General features: G+C 39.9%; 1 protein-coding gene across 1 annotated transcript in view; it reads right to left on the bottom strand.

Annotated features, from left to right (window-relative positions):
- Positions 1-21,331, bottom strand: part of LOC149212249 (uncharacterized) — a 109,755-nt gene that overhangs the window by 75,243 nt on the left and 13,181 nt on the right. The window contains 2 exon segments of the mRNA XM_089388603.1: positions 20,249-21,029; positions 21,128-21,188. Of these exon segments, the coding sequence (XP_089244729.1) occupies positions 20,249-21,029; positions 21,128-21,188 (842 nt within the window).

Here is a 21,331-nt window from a genome sequence, read left to right as displayed (position 1 = left end):
GAATTATAAGGCGTGGATCCCTCTTTTCTATCTTTTTGTGAGCTGGTTTCATAACATTTGGTATCAGAGCTTTGGATTCTAGGGTTTCGCTGCTCCAAACAGGTCATCGTGGCATTTTCGCTATAACTTTTTTTCTGTGACGTTTCAGAAGTCACAAAAAAAACCCATTTGAGAAGAATTGGCGCTGAACCTTGGGTCCAAATTTCAGATCTTTTCTCGCAATATTTTCGGAGATATGATCTGAGGAAGTTAGTATTTTTGCAGACTCCTGAATTACATTCAAAACAGGTGACCTGGGGAAAATCGTCATAACTCTCTCTCTGAGGATCGGATTGAAATTTCGTAAAAAGGTACAGAAAGAGGACGGACTTTAGTTTCTTGTGCGTGTGTTTCAGATTCAAAGGTTGAAACAGTGACTCGTGGCACGTCGTACAAGTGTGCTCTACTGAACCAGTCTAAAAGCAAGTCACTGTGGGAGATTTCACATAACTCTTCCTTGGAGAATCCAATTTGGCTCAGACTTGTGGCATTGGAAAGAGGACGTAGAAGGCTACTACAGGTAGCAATTTCAGAATTGGATGATCCGAAATTACAGAGATACATCAGATTCAATATCAGGCTTCTATAAAGTGAAAAAAGGTGTGTAGTTTTTTTTTAATTTTTGTGTAAGCTTGGTTTAACAGAATTCAAAGGGCATAGTAAAGCATTATTATCGGTAACTGATGCCCCGAGGAAAGAAAATGCAAACACCTAGTAAGGAACCTGAAAGCTCTAGCATGACTCATGAAGAAGAGGAAGAAATGCTACATGATATATCAAAATTACAAGAACAAGTGCAACAAATGTCACGCTCACAAAAGCTAACAGAAGCTAAGATAAGTGGCGTGGAATCTAAGGTAAATGGCGTGGAATCTAAGGTAAATGGCGTGGAATCTAAGATCAAGGGAATGGAAGCTAAGATGGATGGCATGGAAGCTAAGATTGATGCTAAATTTGATGGCATGGATGATAAGATGGATGAATTGAAGAAGTTGCTACAAGAAAGGGTCACTAATGGTGAAAAGGTAGTAAAGGAAACTCATGATGAGAACAAAAGAAATGTTAATCATGATACCATAGATGCTAATGTTGGATCGAAGACTCATCATGTTCCAAAAATCGATATGAGGAAGTTTGATGGCAAGGATCCCGCCACATGGATATTACAGATGGAGCAATTCTTCGATCTCAATAATGTGCAAAACACACAAAAGGTACGTATGGCAACTTTATATTTGGAACCAAATCAGTTTGTATGGTATCAATGGCTTTGTTCTCGTAAACAATTTATCACTTGGGCAATTTTTACGGAAGAATTGATAGCACATTATGAGGATACAAAAAGCAACACTTTTTTTAGCCAATTGATAAGTCTCAAACAAAAGGGTTCAATAATGGAGCACATTGAGGAGTTCCAAAAATTGAACATAAGGGTAAAAGATATTCCAGAGGAGCATAGGATTGATGTGTTCATAGGGTCTTTAAAGGATAATATCCAACATGATGTGCGCCTTTGGGAACCTGATTCATTAGAGAAGGCATTCAGGTTAGCAAGAAAAATGGAAAGCAAAATTATGGCAACTAGGAAGCATACCATTCACAACTATAAAGATGGAAGTGTTGTTGCCCATAGTCTTCCACAACCTACAAGGTTGACACCACAACAATTGGAAGAAAAAAGAGCAAAAGGGCTTTGTTACAATTGTGATAGCAAATACACAAAAGGTCATAAGTGTGCTGAGAAGAAATTATTCTACATAGATTGTGAAGAGGAAGAAGAAAAGGAGCAAGAAAGGTCAAAAGAAGAGGATATATTCCAGGAACAAAGCCTAGATGAAGAACAAATAAATCCGACCATATCTTGTAATGCATTGGCGGGAATTACCACTCCTCAAACCATCAAGATAGAAGGACAAATCAAGAAGAAAAAGGTAATAGTGTTGATTGATTCAGGAAGCACCCACAATTTTATTCATTGTAGGGTAGCAAAAGAATTGAATTGCTTCCTATATCCAGCACCAGAGTGTCAAGTGATGATTGCAAATGGAGGAACAATAAATTGCTCTGGAAAGTGCCATAATATCAAGCTATCCATGGGAGAATATGTATTGACTAGCCCAATGCTTTCCATTCCAATGGGAGGTGCTGATGTTGTACTAGGAGTCCAATGGCTACAATCCTTGGGTACAATAGCTTTTAATTTTCAAGAACTTTTCATGAAATTTTCTGTGGAAGGAAAGGAAGTTGAATTAAGGGGTATTGCAGGGAAACCAGGAAAGATAATCAGCTCTAATGGTATGACAAAGCTTCTAAAAAAGGAGCAAAGAGGTGTAATTGCACAATTATGTTCGCTAGATGTTTCCACATTGGAATCATCTATTTCTCCAGATCTCCAAAAAGTCCTGGACAATCATTCCAAGGTATTTGAGACTCCCAAAGGTCTCCCACCTATGCGTGATCATGATCATGCTATTCATCTGATTCCAGGAAGTGTTCCTCCAAACATCAGGCCGTACAGATATCCCTATGTCCAAAAAAGTGAAATTGAACGTATGGTTGCAGAAATGCTAGAGGCTGGTATAATTCAACCGAGTCAAAGTTCTTTCTCTGCTCCAGTAGTATTGGTGCACAAGAAGGATGGATCATGGCGCATGTGTCCGGATTATAGGGAGCTCAACAAGCTCACTATTAAAGATAAGTTCCCCATTCCTGTCATTGATGAATTACTGGATGAATTGCATGGATCAATTTACTTCACCAAGTTGGATCTTCGTTCAGGATATCATCAAATCAGAATGAAGATTGAAGACATTCCGAAAACGGCATTTAGAACTCATGAGGGTCATTATGAATTTTTGGTCATGCCTTTTGGCCTTACCAATGCACCTTCAACATTTCAAGGTTTGATGAATTCAATTTTCAAACCATTCCTTAGAAAATTTGTGTTAGTATTTTTTGATGATATACTAATCTACAGCAAGTCTTGGAAGGATCATGTTGAACATGTTGACAGGGTGCTACAACTATTGGAGGAGAAACAATTATATGCAAAAAGATCCAAATGTTTCTTTGGAGTCCAGGAGGTGGAATATTTGGGTCATATTGTATCTCATGAAGGAGTTAAGGTAGACCCTAGCAAAATTAAAGCCATTAAGGAATGGAAAATCCCCACATCCATAAAGCATCTGCGAGGATTTCTTGGGTTGACAGGGTATTATCGCAAGTTTGTTAAGAATTATGGGAGAATAGCAGCACCTCTAACAACATTATTGAAGAAAGATGCATTTTCATGGACTCCGGAAGCAACAAAGGCCTTTGAACATCTTAAAGAGGCAATGTGCCAAGCACCGGTCTTAGCTACACCGGACTTCACAAAAACCTTTATTGTGGAATGTGATGCTTCAGGAAATGGAATTGGTGCTGTTCTAATGCAAGATGAAAGACCCATTGCTTTTGAAAGTCGTCCAATCAAGGGAAAGTTTTTAAGCAAAGCTATTTATGAGAAGGAAATGTTGGCAATACTCCATGCACTTAAGAAATGGCGACCCTACCTAATGGGAAGACACTTCAAGGTAAAAACGGATCATGATAGCCTTAAATACTTTTTAGAACAAAGATTATCCTCTGAAGAGCAACAAAAGTGGGTCACAAAGATGTTGGGTTATGACTTTGAAATCATCTACAAAAAAGGGAAGCAAAATGTGGTGGCAGATGCACTCTCAAGAAAGGATGAGGATGTGGAAGCATTGTTGTGCGCCATTTCTATTATCCAACCAGATTGGATAAATGAAGCAAGGGAGGAATGGAAGAATGACGAAGAAGTGTGGGCACTTATTCGAAAGCTACAACAAGATTCCAGTACGTCTGATACATTTAGCTGGAAAAATGATTCGTTATGGTACAAAGATCGCTTATACCTCTGTAAGAATTCCCAGCTAAAACAAAAGATTCTTATGGAATTGCACACTTCTCCCTTAGGAGGGCACTCAGGATTTTTAAAAACTTACCACAGGGTTAAGAAGGAATTTTTTTGGGATGGCCTTAAATCAGATATTCAAAAGTTTGTGGCGGAATGTTTGGTTTGCCAGCAAAATAAAGTTGAAACAATTAAGACACCGGGTCTATTACAACCTTTATCCATTCCAAGCCAACGTTGGGAGGAGGTTTCAATGGATTTTATCACAGGTTTACCCAAGTCTGAGGGAAAGAGTGTCATCATGGTGGTAGTTGACAGACTTACCAAGTATGCACACTTTTGTGCATTATCACATCCATTTAAAGCCAGTACAGTTTCTACTGCATTTATGGAAACAATTCAAAAGCTACATGGAAACCCAAAGATTATTGTAAGTGACAGAGATCCCATTTTCACTGGAAATTTTTGGACAGAATTATTTTCTTGTCTTGGTACTCAGTTAGCTCATAGCTCATCTTATCATCCTCAATCTGATGGGCAAACTGAGATAGTAAACAAATGTTTGGAAGGATATCTTCGTTGCTTTGTATCTGATAAACAGACACAATGGGTCAAATGGTTGCCTCTGGCTGAATGGTGGTATAACACTTCCTTTCATACAGCAACAAAAATGACCCCATTTATGGCACTTTATGGGTATCAACCACCATCCATCACATCATATTTAAGAGAAAATTCTAAGGTTCAGGCAGTGGAACATCACATCGAACATCAACAACAAGTCCTCCAACTCTTAAAGGATAACCTCGTGTTGGCACAGAATAGAATGAAACAACAGGCAGATCAACATCGCAGTGAAAGAAGTTTTGATGTAGGTGATTGGGTATTCCTACGGCTACAACCATATAAGCAAATGTCCCTCAAGCAAGCTAAGAAGGATAATAAATTATCACCAAAGTATTATGGTCCGTACAAGGTGTTGCAAAAGATTGGTACTATGGCATACAAATTGGAGCTTCCTGCAGCTTCTCGATTGCACCCAGTTTTCCATGTTTCATGCTTAAAGAAGGTTATAGGCGACAAGCTCCCAGTTCAAACAATATTGCCAGAACTTGACGAAGAAGGAAAAATTATATTGGAACCGGAAGCAGTCACAGAAACAAGAACTCGACAGCTACGAAATCGATCAATTTCAGAGTATCTTATCAAGTGGAAGAACTTATCCGCTGAAGATTCCACATGGGAGGATGAGAATTTTATGCAGAAGTATCCTGAACTACTCAAGCGTTGAGGACAACACTTTTTTGAAGGAGAGGGGCATGTTGGGTCCCTATAATACTAGTGATTACCCCATTACTATTGTAGTTATACCCCTTATTTATATTGATGTACCCATGTAGTGCCCATATTGTTACTATTGTGCCACATAGAAGCCCACTATTGTTATTGTTGTGCCCTACAATATTATTGTTATGTAGGCTTTGATTGTATTGGGACCACTTAGACTCCTATATATAGAAAGGAGGTATTTTCATTTGTATCATCCAAGAATTGTTCATTTATGTAATGTAAAGGAGGTTGCCCCCTCGAAGAGGCTGAATTATAAGGCGTGGATCTCTCTTTTCTATCTTTTATGTTTGTGCACATCAAACGTAATTCTGCCAGGGACCTTTGATGTGCCACTTGCGGAGGCAATACTTAATTTTCTCACACCAGAAAATATTCAGGTGTTCAAGCGTGCGGATGTTTCCCAGTGTTTCTCTTGAAAGGGTTAAATGGCTGCACATGCTCAGATCAAGATATTTAAGTCTAATTAAATTCTCGAAGGAATTTGGAAGCCGCTCCAAATTTTCTGCTTGGGACAAATCTAGGTGTTCCAGATTTGTTAAATCCCCGAAGGAATCTGGTAGTGACTTCAGTTTTGAGCACAACCCTAACTTCAAGGCATTCAAAGAACGCAGAAGGCAAAATTCTTCGGGCAAAATTCTTCGAGGAAAAGATAAAAATCTGTTCGAGATGCTTTAGCCGGCCTATGGACTTTGGAATATTTGAGAGGGGAGCATAAATCCGTAACTCCCGGCCCGCCCCCCCGGCCCCCCCCCAAAATGTTCCAAAAAAAAAAAATCAGATACTATTCTCATCAATAAAATTTAAAATGCTAAACACACAAAATTTAACTTCAAATTCCATTTTACCTGCGATTGCGCTTTCCACAACGTTTGCAGTAAGCTGCCGCCCACTTCTAAATAGGAAGAGTAGGGACACTTGTACCAGCGAATCCATATTACATTTGGTAACTGCACTCTCGTTAAAATGCGTTCCATGTCACCGTCTTCAACGTGAGGAGACCGACACCAAGAAAACGATGACGTGTATGAAGCTCCATCATACTGCTTTTGAACCATGACATTTTTTATACTTCTGACATTTTTGAGACAAAGCAATCCGCAATCAGAGTAAAAGCATTAACACTATAAGAAGGATGATCAGGACGACACTCTGTAGTGGGTGACACCATAATTCCGCGCACTGCTGTTGTTACCTGTTCATTCTTCAAAAGCAAAACAGTCAAACATTTATTATACATGGATATCTCTCAATAATTTAAGATGATTTGAAGGGTTGAGGACTTACATATGATTGCTGTAACAAATCATCAATGTTCTCTGATGAACACAAAAAACACGCCAAGGCAATTTCAAATTTGGATCCTTTGCAATATCTCTTCCCATATCTCTGAGATGATTATGCATATATATATTATTTTTCCAGTCCAACTCTACAAGGCACTTATTGTGCAGATTTTGAAACCCCAGAGAACCTTTCCAATCTGATCGGTTCCATAACCTTAAAGCCATATCCCTGTTTTCTCCTACGAAAAAACAGGCAACATCTAAGAATATCTATTTTCCCTCCTCATTCAATGTATCATAAGTGATTTTTAGTCTCCCTTGTATCTCAGAAGGAATTATTTGCTGAATACTCTCTAGTCGGTTTTGCCACTCAGATTGATCATCTTTTCCATAAAGAAGTTCCCCGAACACCTTCCAAGATAAAGGCAAACCATCACATGCTTTTATGAACTCATCTACAATAGATTCAAATCCTGGCAACTTCTCCTAGTACAACACAGGTGAATGGAGGTGCTTCTATCATATGTGTGGGTCCCTTGATGTTGTTGGACTATCGAAGGGTATGTTGAGAAGGAGCCTCATACCCTAGAGTAAGTCTGGGCTCCAGATCTATAACTGTTACACTATCACAAACTAGACTGCTTGGTACAAATCTATTTTGGGTTCATTACAATCACTAAAGAAGGTCGCACTTATTGGACTAGGATTGGTCTCCTTTTGAAGACTTCCTTGCAGCTGCTTTGTTTACTATTAATCTCTGATTAAGGATGAATTTGACTACCAATGTTTGAAGGCAAAATGGAAGATTTGTCTGAGCTGATATATTGTCATCAATTGTATTTTCTTCTTCTGTTGAAGTAATAAGAAGATTTGATCAAGGGTTTTCCCATCTTGGGGTTTTTCCCTAGCTTGTGTCATACTATTGTGTCCTCTCGTCTTGGTTTGTCTTCATCATTTACTGCATAGGTTCTTTCTTTAGTTACTTTCAATATGATGATGATTTGTGAGATTGCTAATAGATTAAACATGGGCTAATATTGAATATTGAAGTATCTACTCTAAGCAAAAATTTAAATAAGTTAATCTAAAATTAACATGGTATCAGAGCTCAGGTAAAACAAGCCCAAGGAAAAGTGAAAGAGATACCAATCACTACAGGAAATTTGTTGACAAATCTCCATGTTCTTCTCTCTCTGCAAATTTGAAGCGTTCAGTTGTAATAATGACAAAGGAGGAGAAGTGTTAAGTGTGAAGCCAAATTCACGTAGTATTCTAGATCCTTCTAGATTAGATTTTTCTAGATCTCCAGGATCCTAGATCTTCCTACACCGCCAGTGGTTTCTAGATCATTCCAGATCTCCATCTGAATCACACACAGGATTCTAAATCCTTCTTCTGCCGCTATAAATTTGTAATTTCTCTGGCCAAGGAAAGCAAGCTAAGGTCCAGGCCTGTTATGTAATGCAAAGTGATTTTTGTTCTCCAGTGATTGGTTTATCTATTCTGCTATTTATGACTGAGTAATCTTGTTGTTTCTCCATTTGTCTGTCTCTGAAATTACTCTTTTATATCCACCGTGCAAGGCGCTTAGTGCCATCGCCTTGCTCTGGCAGCTTTCATTAAAACGCTGGTTGTTACCACTAGAGTTGTTGAAGGATCTATCGAGGAAATAGCTGAGGAATGCTCGAACTAAAAGACAGTTGCTGCAAGAAAAACAAGGTCGTGGACCTATGTTGAAACGTGTTGCTGGAGTTTGAAAAGTGGAGATCCATGGAGATTGGAGTTGAAACGTGGTGTTCGTAAGTTTTTTTTACGTCAAGCTTGCACATATACGTCAAGTTTTTTTTCTCAAACCAACATATGTATGTGTGAAATGTGAAAATGTTAAAACATTATATATGTTTTTATATTTATTATGAAACATATATAATTATATGTTGGAATTTTGAAAAGTATATTTTAAAAAGGAGCAGGAATTTTGAAAAGGGTATTTTAAAAGGAGGAAGGTCATTATTACTAAATTTTAAAGAGTAATAATTAAAGTTTTATTTTTAAGTGGAGTTTTTGTGTTTTGGAGCGTGAATTTGATTGAAAATGGAGACAACACTTACAGATATGGAGAAGTTGAGCGGGGCTAATTTTGCCCTATGGAAATCACAGATGGAGGATATACTGATTTTAAAGGATCAGTACTTGCTGATTGAGGGCACAACAAAGAAACCCTCATCGATGACAAATGAAGAGTGGAATAAGCTAGATAGAAAGGCGATTGTAACAATCCGCCAATATTTAGCAATGAAGATTTATTTCAATGTGTCCAAAGAAAAGACGGCTAAAGGATTATGGAAGAAGCTTCATGATCTATATGAGAAGAACACAGCATCAAACAAAGTGTTCTTGATGAAGAAGCTTTATAATCTCAAAATGAAGGAGGGTGCTTCAATTGCTAAGCACTTGAATGCATTTAATATTATTACTAATCAACTTGCCGCTATTAAAATCATTTTAGATGATGAAATTAGCGATATTTTGCTAATGTGTTCTATGCCAGACAGCTGGAAAAATTTAATTGTAGCTATGAGCACTTCAACAACTACAGGGACCGTGAAGTTTGATGATGTCAGGAGCAGTTTAATGAATGAGGAGTTGCGGCGCAAGTCAATTGCGGAAAACCAGGGAGGAGAGGCTCTAGCTCTAGCTGATCGTGGTAGGAGAATGGATCGAGGCCAGCAAGGGCGATCAAGATCAAGAGGCCGATCAAAATCAAGGAGAGGAAGGATCATTTGCTTTCATTGTGGCAAACCCGGGCACATGAAGAAAGAATGTCGATTCTGGAAGAAAGGACAAAAGGATCAGAGACTGTCTAGTACAAATCACAAGTCATCCAGCACAAATGAAGGTGAGACTACTGCTGTAGCCACAGATGGTGATGTGTTGTTCACTGTTTCAGTAGAGGATGCATGTGTATATACATCTAGCAGTGGCTTTGATTGGATCCTTGAATCTGGGGCATCTCACCATGTAACCCCATGCAAAGATAGTTTTGTTTCATATAATCCTGGTGATTATGGTAGAGTGCATTTGGGGAATAATCATTTTTGTTGTATTGTTGGAGTGGGAGATTTCCAAATCAAGATGAAATATGGACAAGATATATTGTTGAAACAGGTCAGGCATGTACCAGAAATGCGCATGAGTTTAATCTCTATGGGACGGCTAGATGATGAAGACAATTCGACAAGCTTTGGAAAAGGAGGCTGGAAAATTAGCAAAGGTGCATTGGTCATGGCCAAAGGACCCAAGACAGGAACATTATACACATTCAAGACACCGATAGGAAAATTAGATTTGGCTGCTGTCACAAAAGAAGGAAATTCACTAGATCTGTGGCATAAGCGTTTGGGTCACATGAGCGAGAAGGGCTTTAAAATCCTTGTTGGTAAAAATTTATTGCCAGGTTTGAAATCCTACAATCTTGATCTTTGTGAGCATTGTATATATGGTAGACAAAGAAGGGTTTCATTCCTTAGAGGTGGCCATGACAGAAAGAAAAATGTGTTAGAATTGGTACACTCGAATGTGTTTGGGCCTGTTAACATCAAATCATTAGGAGGAGCATCATATTTTGTAACATTTATAGATGATGCATCCAACAAAGTTTGGGCATATCCTATGAAAAATAAAAGTGAAGTGTTTGGAATATTTCAAAAATTCCATGTTGTTGTTGAAAGAGAGACTAACAAATTGCTGAAATGTTTAAGAACAGATAATGGTGGAGAATATTGCTCAAATGCATTTAAGGAATATTGTAACAGGTTTGGCATAAAGCATGAGAAGACTGTGCCTGGTACTCCTCAACAAAATGGTGTCGCAGAAAGGATGAATCGCACCATTATGGAAAAGGTGCGAAGTATGTTGTCCAATTCCGGTTTGGAGAAGAATTTTTGGGTTGAAGTAGTCATGACTGCTTGCTACCTCATAAATAGATCTCCAACTACAGCCTTGGATGGCAGTATCCCTGAAGAAGTTTGGACTGGTAAGAATTTGAATTATTCTCATTTAAAAATATTTGGATGTGAAGCATTCGTACATATTCCTAAAGAAAATAGAACTAAGCTAGATGATAAATCTATGAAATGCATTTTTTTGGGATATGCGGATGAAGATCTTGGTTATCGTCTATGGGATCCAGTCAAACATAAAATTATTAGAGGCAGTGATGTTATATTTAATGATTCAGAAATGTTCAAGAGGACTGTAGGTGAGTTGGATGTCAAGAAGTGATCCAGGTGGATATTGGTGGCCACCCGCTAATTCCACTTGGATCCCCTCTAGTGCTTCTTACAGTTTTTTTCATTTTCCTTAATTATAGCACAATTTACTATCTTTAGCAGTTTTTCGGGTCCTAAACTTCCGGAGCCAGCGATTTTTCTGATAAAAATCATCTTTTCCGTCGTAGTCCTCGGAGAGATCTTTCCAACGGGCTATCATGCACGTCAAACGGAGATAGTATGACCAATTCGCGACCCCGGGAAGTTGATGTACCAACTTACCCAAAAACGGGGCCCACAATTTGGCGTTTCATCTTCTAGGGTTAGGTTTTGGAATGTGAAGGGTTTTCCATTTTTTCTCAAAAATAAATAGGCCTTCGAGCCTCATTGTATGACAGTTCAGAGGCATGTAGCCACCACATCTCTTCTCAGAGATAAGCTACCATCGCCCTAGCTAGTTTATTTCCATTTCTGTTTGTAAGCATATTTCAGTATTTTACAATAATGAATTGAGGTATTATTTCCACTGCATATCTGTCTTTATGGTTATCTCTATATTTTATTGCGTTCCTGTTTAAATCCGGATCAGTGGTATTAGAGCGGTCTGCTTTTCTTCTTTGTTTTTCTCTGCATGTCCCCAACGAGGTCGGGATATAAGGAGTTAGGGCTTGAACTGGTCGAACCTTTGCAAGACCAGCCTCGCAAATCCCGACGGCCTCCCATGGCGGATGAAAAGAAAGACGAGGGGGCAGGAGATCCTATCAAAATCTTGCTCGAAGAAGCCCTCAAGCGACAAAGGAACGTGATGATGGACAACTTTGCCCAAATCCTTTAGCGGCTACCCAGGGGCGACGCATTGGCTTCCAACAGCAACTCTGGAAACGCCACACCATTTAAGGTACAAGTTAATTTTGAAATCCCCATATTCGAGGGTCAGATAGACGCAGATGCCGTCGATAAATGGTTAAATGTGCTAGAGGGTTATTTTTCTGTTCATGATTTTTTTCCAGTCGGGAAAAGATTATTTTCGCTCTTCTCAAAGCAGCCCCCCACGTCAAGGATTGGTGGGAAACCTACTGCGAACAGAAGGATGAAAGTACAGGCTCACTATTTTCAGTCGCATCGACTTGGGATTCATTCCGAGATGCCATCAAGGAGCAATACTACCCTGTCAGAATCTATGAGGATCAATACATAAAGTGGACCACGCTACAAGAGGGAAGGGACCAAGACGTACCAGAGTTTACCAATATTTTCCATACCCTTCGCACAAAGTTGGGTATCAAGGATACAAAGCAGCATTTGGTACTCAAATACCGTGGCTGCCTACACAAGTACATCCAAGAAGAAATAGAATTCCTGAACATCTCCTCGCTCGGCATGGCATACCGATATGCTGTCAAGGTCGAGCAAAAGTTTAAACAAAAGAAGTGAGACTTTGGGTCTGCGAATCCGAAACAAGGGAAAGGTGCCCCCAAACTGCAGAACAAAGGACAAAGCCAAGGCGGGGCGGCCCAAGACAACCCGCCAAAGCTGCAAGCAAAGAACAGCGTCGCGAAGCCGAAAAAGGACACCAGAAAGTGGTGTGAGTTCCATAAGAGCTCCACTCACAACACAAGTGAGTGTCGGGCTAAGCAGTCACTGGTGGCCGAGCTAAAGGTTTCAGAATCAGATGCATGTTTTGACTCTGAGTCAGAACCCGATAAGGGGAATGACAAAGGGAAGTAGATTATCGATGCGGAGCCCAACGCCACCGTTGCCACCACGAAGATCCAGAAGGAGGAACTTGAAGATCCAGAGGAGGAGGAGCGTAAGTTCCACTCCCAGATGTGGGTAAAGGGATCCCCGCTACAGTTCATTGTCGACAACAAGAGCCAAAGGAACCTCATTTCGGCAGAGGTCGTGAAACGGCTGGGCTTACCGACCACAGCACATACACAACCATACACCATTGGGTGGCTGCACCAAGGACGGGATCTTCACGTGAGCCAACAGTGTCGCCTTCCATACAACATCAAGCCCTTCACGGATGAGGTATTGTGTGACATTACTCCCCTTGAAGTTTGTGATGTGTTATTAGGACAACCATACTTGTGGAAGCGACATGATGTGTATGAGTCAAGGCCCCGTGCTGTTATTGTTACTTTGGGAAATAAGTTGTACAGGATACCAGAGGTAGCACCACCTACTGCCATCTCTTTGGTTACTGCAAAACAATGCAGTAAGCTCATTTCCAAAACCGGGAAGTTTGTTTTCCTGATGATACGCCCTCAAGAAAAGAAGAAGACGGTGGCCACAACCTCCAGACAGGGCCCCTCCGCACGAAAACTACAGATGGACAAGGTCGTGGAGGAGGATGAGGACATCTTCACCTCCCCCGCAGGGGTTCCTCTGCACTGTCAGGTCAAGCACTCCATTGATCTGACCCCAGGTTCACCGCTGCCCAATGGACCAATCTATCGGCGCTCTGTTCTGGAGAACGATGAAATCAAGAGGCAAATTCAGGAGCTGCTGCAAAAAGGTCACATCCGTCTGAGTTCATCGCCCTGTGGGAGCCCGATCGTGCTAGTACAAAAGAAGGATGGGACTTGGAGACTCTGTATTGACTATCGGGCGTTGAACAAGATCACTGTCCGTAATAGGTACCCAATCCCACGGATTGATGACCTCCTGGACCAACTAAAGGGGGCAAAATATTTCAGCAAGATCAATTTGAAGTCAGGATATCACCAAGTACCAATCGAGCCCTCCGATGTGTGGAAGACTGCCTTCAAAGCCAAGGAGGGCCTTTTTGAATGGTTGGTTATGCCTTTCGGATTGACGAATGCTCCTGCAACCTTCATGAGGCTAATGGAAGACATCTTGCGGCCATTCACCAACTCATTTGTAGTGGTATACTTGGATGACATCTTGATCTTTAGCAAGACTTGGGAAGAGCACCTCCACCACATACGACAAGTTCTCCAAACACTGCGACAACACAAGTTATGTGCCAATTTGGAGAAATGCACTTTTGGCATGACCCAGGTTCAGTATCTGGGATACATTATTGATGAACGGGGTGCATGAGCTTCGCAGCTTTCTAGGCCTTGCTAACTTCTACCACAGGTTCGTGTTGGGATTTTCTCATATCACTTGGCCCTTGAGTCGGGTCACCAAGGGAGGAGCGAAAGCAAATTTTTTTTGGTCTGAATCTCAACAGAAGGCATTCACAGAGTTGAAAGATCGACTCTGCACAACACCAGTTCTTGCATTACCAGACTTGCAACAACCATTTGAGGTCGAGACAGATGCCTCTGACTATGCTATTGGGGCAGTCCTTACTCAACACGAGCATCCAGTGGCATATCACAGTGAGACACTTTCAGACACAGTCCGGAAGTATCCCACTTATGAAAAAGAGATGTATTCCATTGTGCAGGCCTGCCGACAATGGAAGCATTACATTTTGGGGAAGGAAACAATCATCCACACGGACCACCGACCCCTGTAGTTCATACAGACCCAAGGGAAATTGCAGAATGATCGCCATCAGAAGTGGTCCACATACCTGCAACAGTTCCATTTGAATATCAAGTATAAGAAGGTCAGCATCAATAATGTTGCAGATTACCTCAGTCGACCACCGATCATGGCATTAACCACCGTGCTCAACTCTTGTGGGCACGAGACTTCTGATTGGCCACTGCTCTACAAAAGCGACCCGGAATTCGGCCACACATACCAGACGCTCTTGGAGGGTCAGCATGTTCCAGATTTTCACCTCTAGGACGACCTGTTATGCCACCTGGATCACCTTTGTGTTCCTTCAAGCGAGCGTGCCAAGATGATCTGGGAAGCACACTACAGTCGGTCCACAGCCTTCCATCCTCAAACTGATGGCCAGAATGAGGTCGTCAACAGGATGATCGTACACATTCTGTGCATGTACAACTCAAAGCATCCACGCACATGGGACGAGAGCCTCCCCTATGTTCAACACAGCTACAACCGGGCTCTCCACAGCTCGACTGGCCACAGCCCTTTCCAGGTGGGATTGGGATTCCAGCCACTATGTCCCATCGATGTGGCCATGCCATTTGCAGCTACTCACGCAGATTCTGCCCATGTCCAGTCCGAAACAGATAAGGCAAACAGCTTCATTGAGCACATCCAACATATTTGCCAGCAGGTCCTTGACATTCTGGAGAAGTCAAATGCCAAGTACAAGCAGCGACATGATCAACATCGGGTGCCACACCAGTTTCAAGTGGGCGACAAAGTCTGGTTGCATTTGCAAAAGGAACGCCTTACCGGAGCCTATCGGAAACTCAGACCACTCCGATATGGCCCTTACACCATTACCAAGGCTGCATTTGAGCTCAGCATTCCCCCATTCCTTGGCCTGCACCCGGTGTTCAATGTCGACCGCCTTCGGCCATACTTTCCACCATTACTAGACACGTACGACATGGCAGAACAACTCACACCCACAGAGTTAAATCCATCCTGCATGGAACAAGTTGCAACTGATCGGATCATGGACACACAGATCAAGCACACTCGCCAGCAGAATATCCAATTGTATCGAGTTGTCAAAGCAGGACAACTCCTTCACCAGGGCAAGTGGCTCACCAAGGACCAAGTGCAGCAGAAGTTCCCTCATCTCAAGGAGGAACTCAACGCAATGGGGACCATTGCTTCCTAAGGGGGGAGGAATGATCCAGGTGGATATTGGTGGCCACCCACTAATTCCACTTGGATCCCCTCTAGTGCTTCTTACAATTTTTTTCATTTTCCTTAATTATAGCACAGTTTACTATTTCTAGCAGTTTTTCGGGTCCTAAACTTCCGGAGCCAGCGATTTTTCTGATAAAAATCATCTTTTCTGTCGTATTCCTCGGAGAGATGTTTCCAACGGGCTATCATGCACGTCAAACGGAGATAGTATGACCAATTCGCGACCCGGGAAGTTGATGTACCAACTTACCCAAAAACGGGGTCCACAATTTGGCGTTTCATCTTCTAGAGTTAGGTTTTGGAATGTGAAGGGTTTTCCATTGTTTCTCAACAATAAATAGGCCTTCGAGCCTCATTGTATGACAGTTCAGAGGCATGTAGCCACCACATCTCTTCTCAGAGATAAGCTACCATCGCCCTAGCTGGTTTATTTCCATTTCTGTTTGTAAGCATATTTCAGTATTTTACAGTAATGAATTGAGGTATTATTTCCACTGCATATCTGTCTTGATGGTTATCTCTGTATTTTATTGCGTTCCTGTTTAAATCCGGATCAAGAATGTTATTGACAGGTTTGAAGGGCAGCAGGAAAACATACCACCAATACAAAAAAATGAACAGCAAATTCAGGAGCGTGAAGAACAACAAGTGGAAAATAATGAACAACAAGAAGAAGGAATCTTGCAGGAACCTTTACAGGAGATTCAACCTGATAATGCACCACCACAGTTGGTTCGCAGATCTTCTAGGCCTCATAAGCCTTCACAAAGGTATCCTCTTTCAAACTATATTTTGTTGACTAATGAAGGTGAACCTAATTGTTTTCAAGAAGCTTGTAAAGTCGAGCACAGTAAATAATGGAAGAAAGCAATGGAAGAAGAAATGAACTCTTTGCAAGAAAATAAAACTTGGGAGTTGGTAAACCTCCCAAAAGGTAGAAAGGCTCTACAAAACAAATGGGTGTACAAGATTAAGCATGAAGGTGACGAAAAGAAGGAGAGGTATAAAGCAAGACTGGTGGTGAAAGGTTTTGCCCAAAAAGAAGGTATTGACTTCACTGAAATTTTCTCACCTATTGTTAAAATGTCATCCATTAGAGTCATTCTTGGTCTAGTTGCTGCTTTAGACCTAGAATGTGAACAGTTAGATGTAAAAACTGTTTTCCTTCATGGTGAATTGGAGGAAGAAATTTATATGGAGCAGCCAGAAGGCTTCATAGAAAAAGGCAAAGAAGGCCTTGTTTGTAGGTTGAAGAAGAGTCTCTATGGGTTGAAACAGGCACCTCGACAATGGTACAAGAAATTTGATTCATTCATGTTGGAACATGGTTTTCAAAGGTTAGAAGCTGACCATTGTGTCTATATCAAGAGGTATGATCAAGGAAAGTATATCATATTATTGTTATATGTGGATAACATGTTGATTGTTGGGCATGATAAAAATAAGATCAATAGGTTGAAGAAAGATCCGAGTAGCAAATTTGCAATGAAGGATTTGGGACCAGCACAACAGATATTGGGCATGTGGATTATGCGTGACAGGAAAAACAAAAGGTTGTGGCTATCACAAGAAAAATATATCAAGAAGGTGCTTGACGGGTTTAATATGAAGGATGCCAAGCCAGTTGGTACACTGCTTGCAGCCCACTTCAAGCTGAGTACTGAATTATGTCCTAGTGATGACAAAGAGAAAGGAGAGATGAGCATAATTCCTTATGCTTCAGCAGTTGGCAACTTAATGTATGCCATGGTATGCACACAACCAGACATTGCATATTCAGTGGGAGTAGTGAGCAGGTTCCTTACCAATCCAAGCAAACAACATTGGCAAGCAGTAAAATGGATTTTAAGGTATCTCAAGGGTACTAGTCATTATTGTTTATGTTTTGGTCATGATGAGACTATGCTTGAAGGATTTATAGATGCGGATATGGCTGGAGATATGGATACTAGAAAGTCCACTACAGGTTATTTGTATACATTTGCAGGTGCAGCAGTATCTTGGGTGTCAAGGCTACAAAGAATAGTAGCCCTCTCTACAACAGAAGTAGAGTACATAGCTGCAACAGAAGCTTGTAAAGAGATGTTGTGGATGCAGCGATTCCTAGGAGAGATAGGAATAAAGCAGGACAAGTATGTGTTATATTGTGATAGTCAGAGTGCCATTCACTTGGCGAAAAAGTCAACATTTCATTCAAAAACCAAGCACATTGACTTAAGGTACCATTGGATCCGGCATGTGTTGGAGGAAGAACAGTTATCCTTGGAAAAGATCCATATAGATAGGAACCCTGCTGATATGCTCACTAAGATTCTACCATGAAATAAACATGAGTTATGTAGAGGCATGGTAGGACTCGGTGTGACTTGATGACTCTTATTTGGCTTCAAGTGGGAGAATGTTAAGTGTGAAGCCAAATTCACGCAGTATTCTAGATCCTTCTAGATTAGATTTTTCTAGATCTCCAGGATTCTAGATCCTCCTACACCGCCAGTGGTTTCTAGATCATTCCAGATCTCCATCTGAATCACACACAGGATTCTAGATCCTTCTTCTGCCTCTATAAATTTGTAATTTCTCTGGCCAAGGAAAGCAAGCCAAGGTCCAGGCCTGTTATGTAATGCAAAGTGATTTCTGTTCTCTAGTAATTGTTTTATCTATTCTACTATTTATGACTGAGTAATCTTGTTGTTTCTCCATTTGTCTGTCTCTGAAATTACTCTTTGATATTGCAGTCTAAGTCTCTGAGTGTAAATCCGATGTGTGTTATGTATGCTCTGGTCTAACAAGAAGCATCCTTCAAACCTGAGATCTCTACTCTTGGAGGTTCGGTTTTATTACAGGGTGCTTGCACATCTCCTTGACTCTTATTACCTTCGGTCTTGTTGCCTTTTACCCAACTTCGGACATCCTAGAAAAGAATTCAAGACAATCATTATATATCTATAAATTCAAAGTTCTGGATGGTAGTATCCTATGTGGTTTAGGGTTAAAGATCTTTAAACTTTCAGGATTAGAGATTCGCTTGAAACAACAAAAAAAACTTATATTACAAACCTCAAATAGAGATATGCTTTAAGGCATGTGTGACTTTACATTTGAATATCTCCGTCTACAAATATCACATTTCTCATTTGCAACAGAGGTAAAAACAATAAGTATTTCTATGGTCATGTGTTGTTGAATCTTGGCATCTTATGATAGCTAGGGCATTACTCAGAATTGAGGTCATGCAGATCAAAAAGTATGGCAAGAGCTTGCCATTCTCATCACTGAAGGCAGTTCACTGTGATTGGTTTCCATGTCTAAAAGAAAAAAGGTTTAAACAATGTACTCCTATCGTATCTATAGAAATTATTCCAAGTGAGTAACATCTTTGATAAGTCATGTCATTAGTAACTATTTGGGTCACCTATACCATATCTAACTTTGAGGATGATCTATGCCTCTCCTAACCTATTCTCCAAATAAGAAAAGTAATAATAAAAAATATATATAAAAGTAATAAAATATATATATATATATATATATATATATATATATATAACAATTTATATAATAAATGTGTATAATAATGATTAATATTATATTGTATCTCTTTACCATTTATCCCATTTAATTTAATATACAATAATCATTTAATAAAATTACCATTGTAATTTCTGTCCTATAAACAAAACATAAATAATTTAACATAATATATTGATAAGGAATACGCAATGATAATGATTTGATGGTATAAAATTAACTTTGTAATTTCCGTCCTATAAACAAAACATAAATAATTGATCAGGAATATGCAATGATAATGATTGATTTGATTGTATAGAGTGTATTATCATCAAATAAATAAATAAAAATATATTCATTGTGGTTTGTGGGTTGCAACTGTCTTTTATCTAAATCTCATTTTTTTCTGGATAATATAAATGGAAGTCGTCTATGGAGGCGGAGGAATGCTCAGACAACGAAAAGTTGTTGGAATCCTTGCAAAAAATTTTCAAAAAATCTTGTAGATGCCGTGTTTAAATTATGTTTTTGATGATGGAAATAAATTTAGCACCCTCAAAAACATCCAAAACACCTAAAATTATGAACTTTGACAGCTTTTAATTAGATTTACAAAAATCCCAACCTATATTTTCAAAATATAACCCACACCTAAAATTATGAACTTTGACAGCTTTTAATTAGATTTACAAAAATCCCAACCTATATTTTCAAAATATAAACCAAATTTTCATTAACTTTAAGGGCAAAAAAAACATAATTTTTAAACTAATATTATATGCGTCATGTTTTTTTATATGCATCAAAAATAACTTTTTTAACTTACATCGTGGGTATAGATTACTCTTAGACCAACAAACATTAAAAATCATTCTTGAAGACATGCAAACACATTATGCGTCATGTTTTTTTATATGCATCAAAAATACTTTTTTTAACTTACATCGTGGGTATAGATTACTCTTAGACCAACAAACATTAAAAATCATTCTTGAAGACATGCAAACGTGTCACCCAATCGATTGGCGCAGACGCTGGCTTCCCAAGTCAACTGTATCACTACTTCCTTTTGGAATTATCGAAACTTTTTGGAAACTTTTCCTGTAGGTTTCGAAGATATTCAGATAATAATCTCTCTCGCAATCTACAAAGTTCACCACCTGGCAGCTCTTCTAAGTCACTGTATTCAACAATCCATAGCCTCTTAAGTTTTGGCGGACCAGAAAGCCCTTCTATTTTCTCCAAGTTTTTGCAATAGGAGACGTCAAGATATTGAAGATTGGGGCAGACCCCTTCACCAAACGATATCTTTGATATTTCTGTACCCGACAGAGAGAAGCGTCGCAGCCGAGGCATGAACTCCTTAAAGGAAGAGTCCACTGATGTTTCCATCTGTACTTCAACCCTTTTAAATACCAGTTCGGTTAACGGACAGTCCGTTACAGAGAAATCAGTCAACAGTTCAAGGGAATCCAGCAAATATTTCAATTTCCGGCAACCACGGATTTCCAATCTCTTCAAGTTCTTTAGCTTACAGATCGACGGCGGAAGAGAGTGCAGGTCAGGACTTCCGATTTCCAGAACTTCCAAATCGTTTAGATCCCCCAATGCAACTGGCAATTCTTTTATGTTTGTGCACATCAAACGTAATTCTCCCAGGGACCTTTGATGTGCCACTTGCGGAGGCAATACTTCAATTTTCTCACACCAGAAAAGACTTAGGTGTTGAAGCGTGCGGATGTTTCCCAGTGTTTCGCTTGAAATGGTTAAATTGCCGCACCTGCTCAGATCAAGATATTTAAGTCTAATTAATTTCCCGAAGGAATTTGGAAGCCGCTCCAAATTTTTTGCTTGGGACAAATCGAGGTCTTCCAGATTTGTTAAATCCCCGAAGGAATCTGGCAGTGACTTCAGTTTTGAGCACAACCCTAACTTCAAGATCTTTAAAGAACGCAAAAGGCAAAATTCTTCCGGCAAAATTTTCAAATTAACTTGCATTGAAAAAATAAAAATCTGTTCGAGATGCGTTACCTGGCCTATGGACTTTGGAATGTTTGAGAGGGGAGCATAAATCCGTAACTCCCTAAGCTGCAAAGGCGCCTGCAAAATGTTCCAACGATAAGAATCTCAATAATAAAATTTAAAATGCGAATCACACAAAATTTAACCCCAAATTCCTATTTACTTGCGATTGTCCTTGCCACAACGTTTGCAGTAACCTACCGCCCATGTTGGGAATTTTC

Source organism: Pinus tabuliformis, chromosome 1_1, assembly GCF_031772625.1.
Source record: "Pinus tabuliformis cultivar Carrire ecotype Pingquan chromosome 1_1, CPIR1, whole genome shotgun sequence".
In the NCBI taxonomy this organism is placed as follows: Eukaryota; Viridiplantae; Streptophyta; class Pinopsida; order Pinales; family Pinaceae; genus Pinus; species Pinus tabuliformis.
Note: the sequence above shows the minus strand (reverse complement) of the source record. Positions and strands in the feature narration are given on the sequence as shown.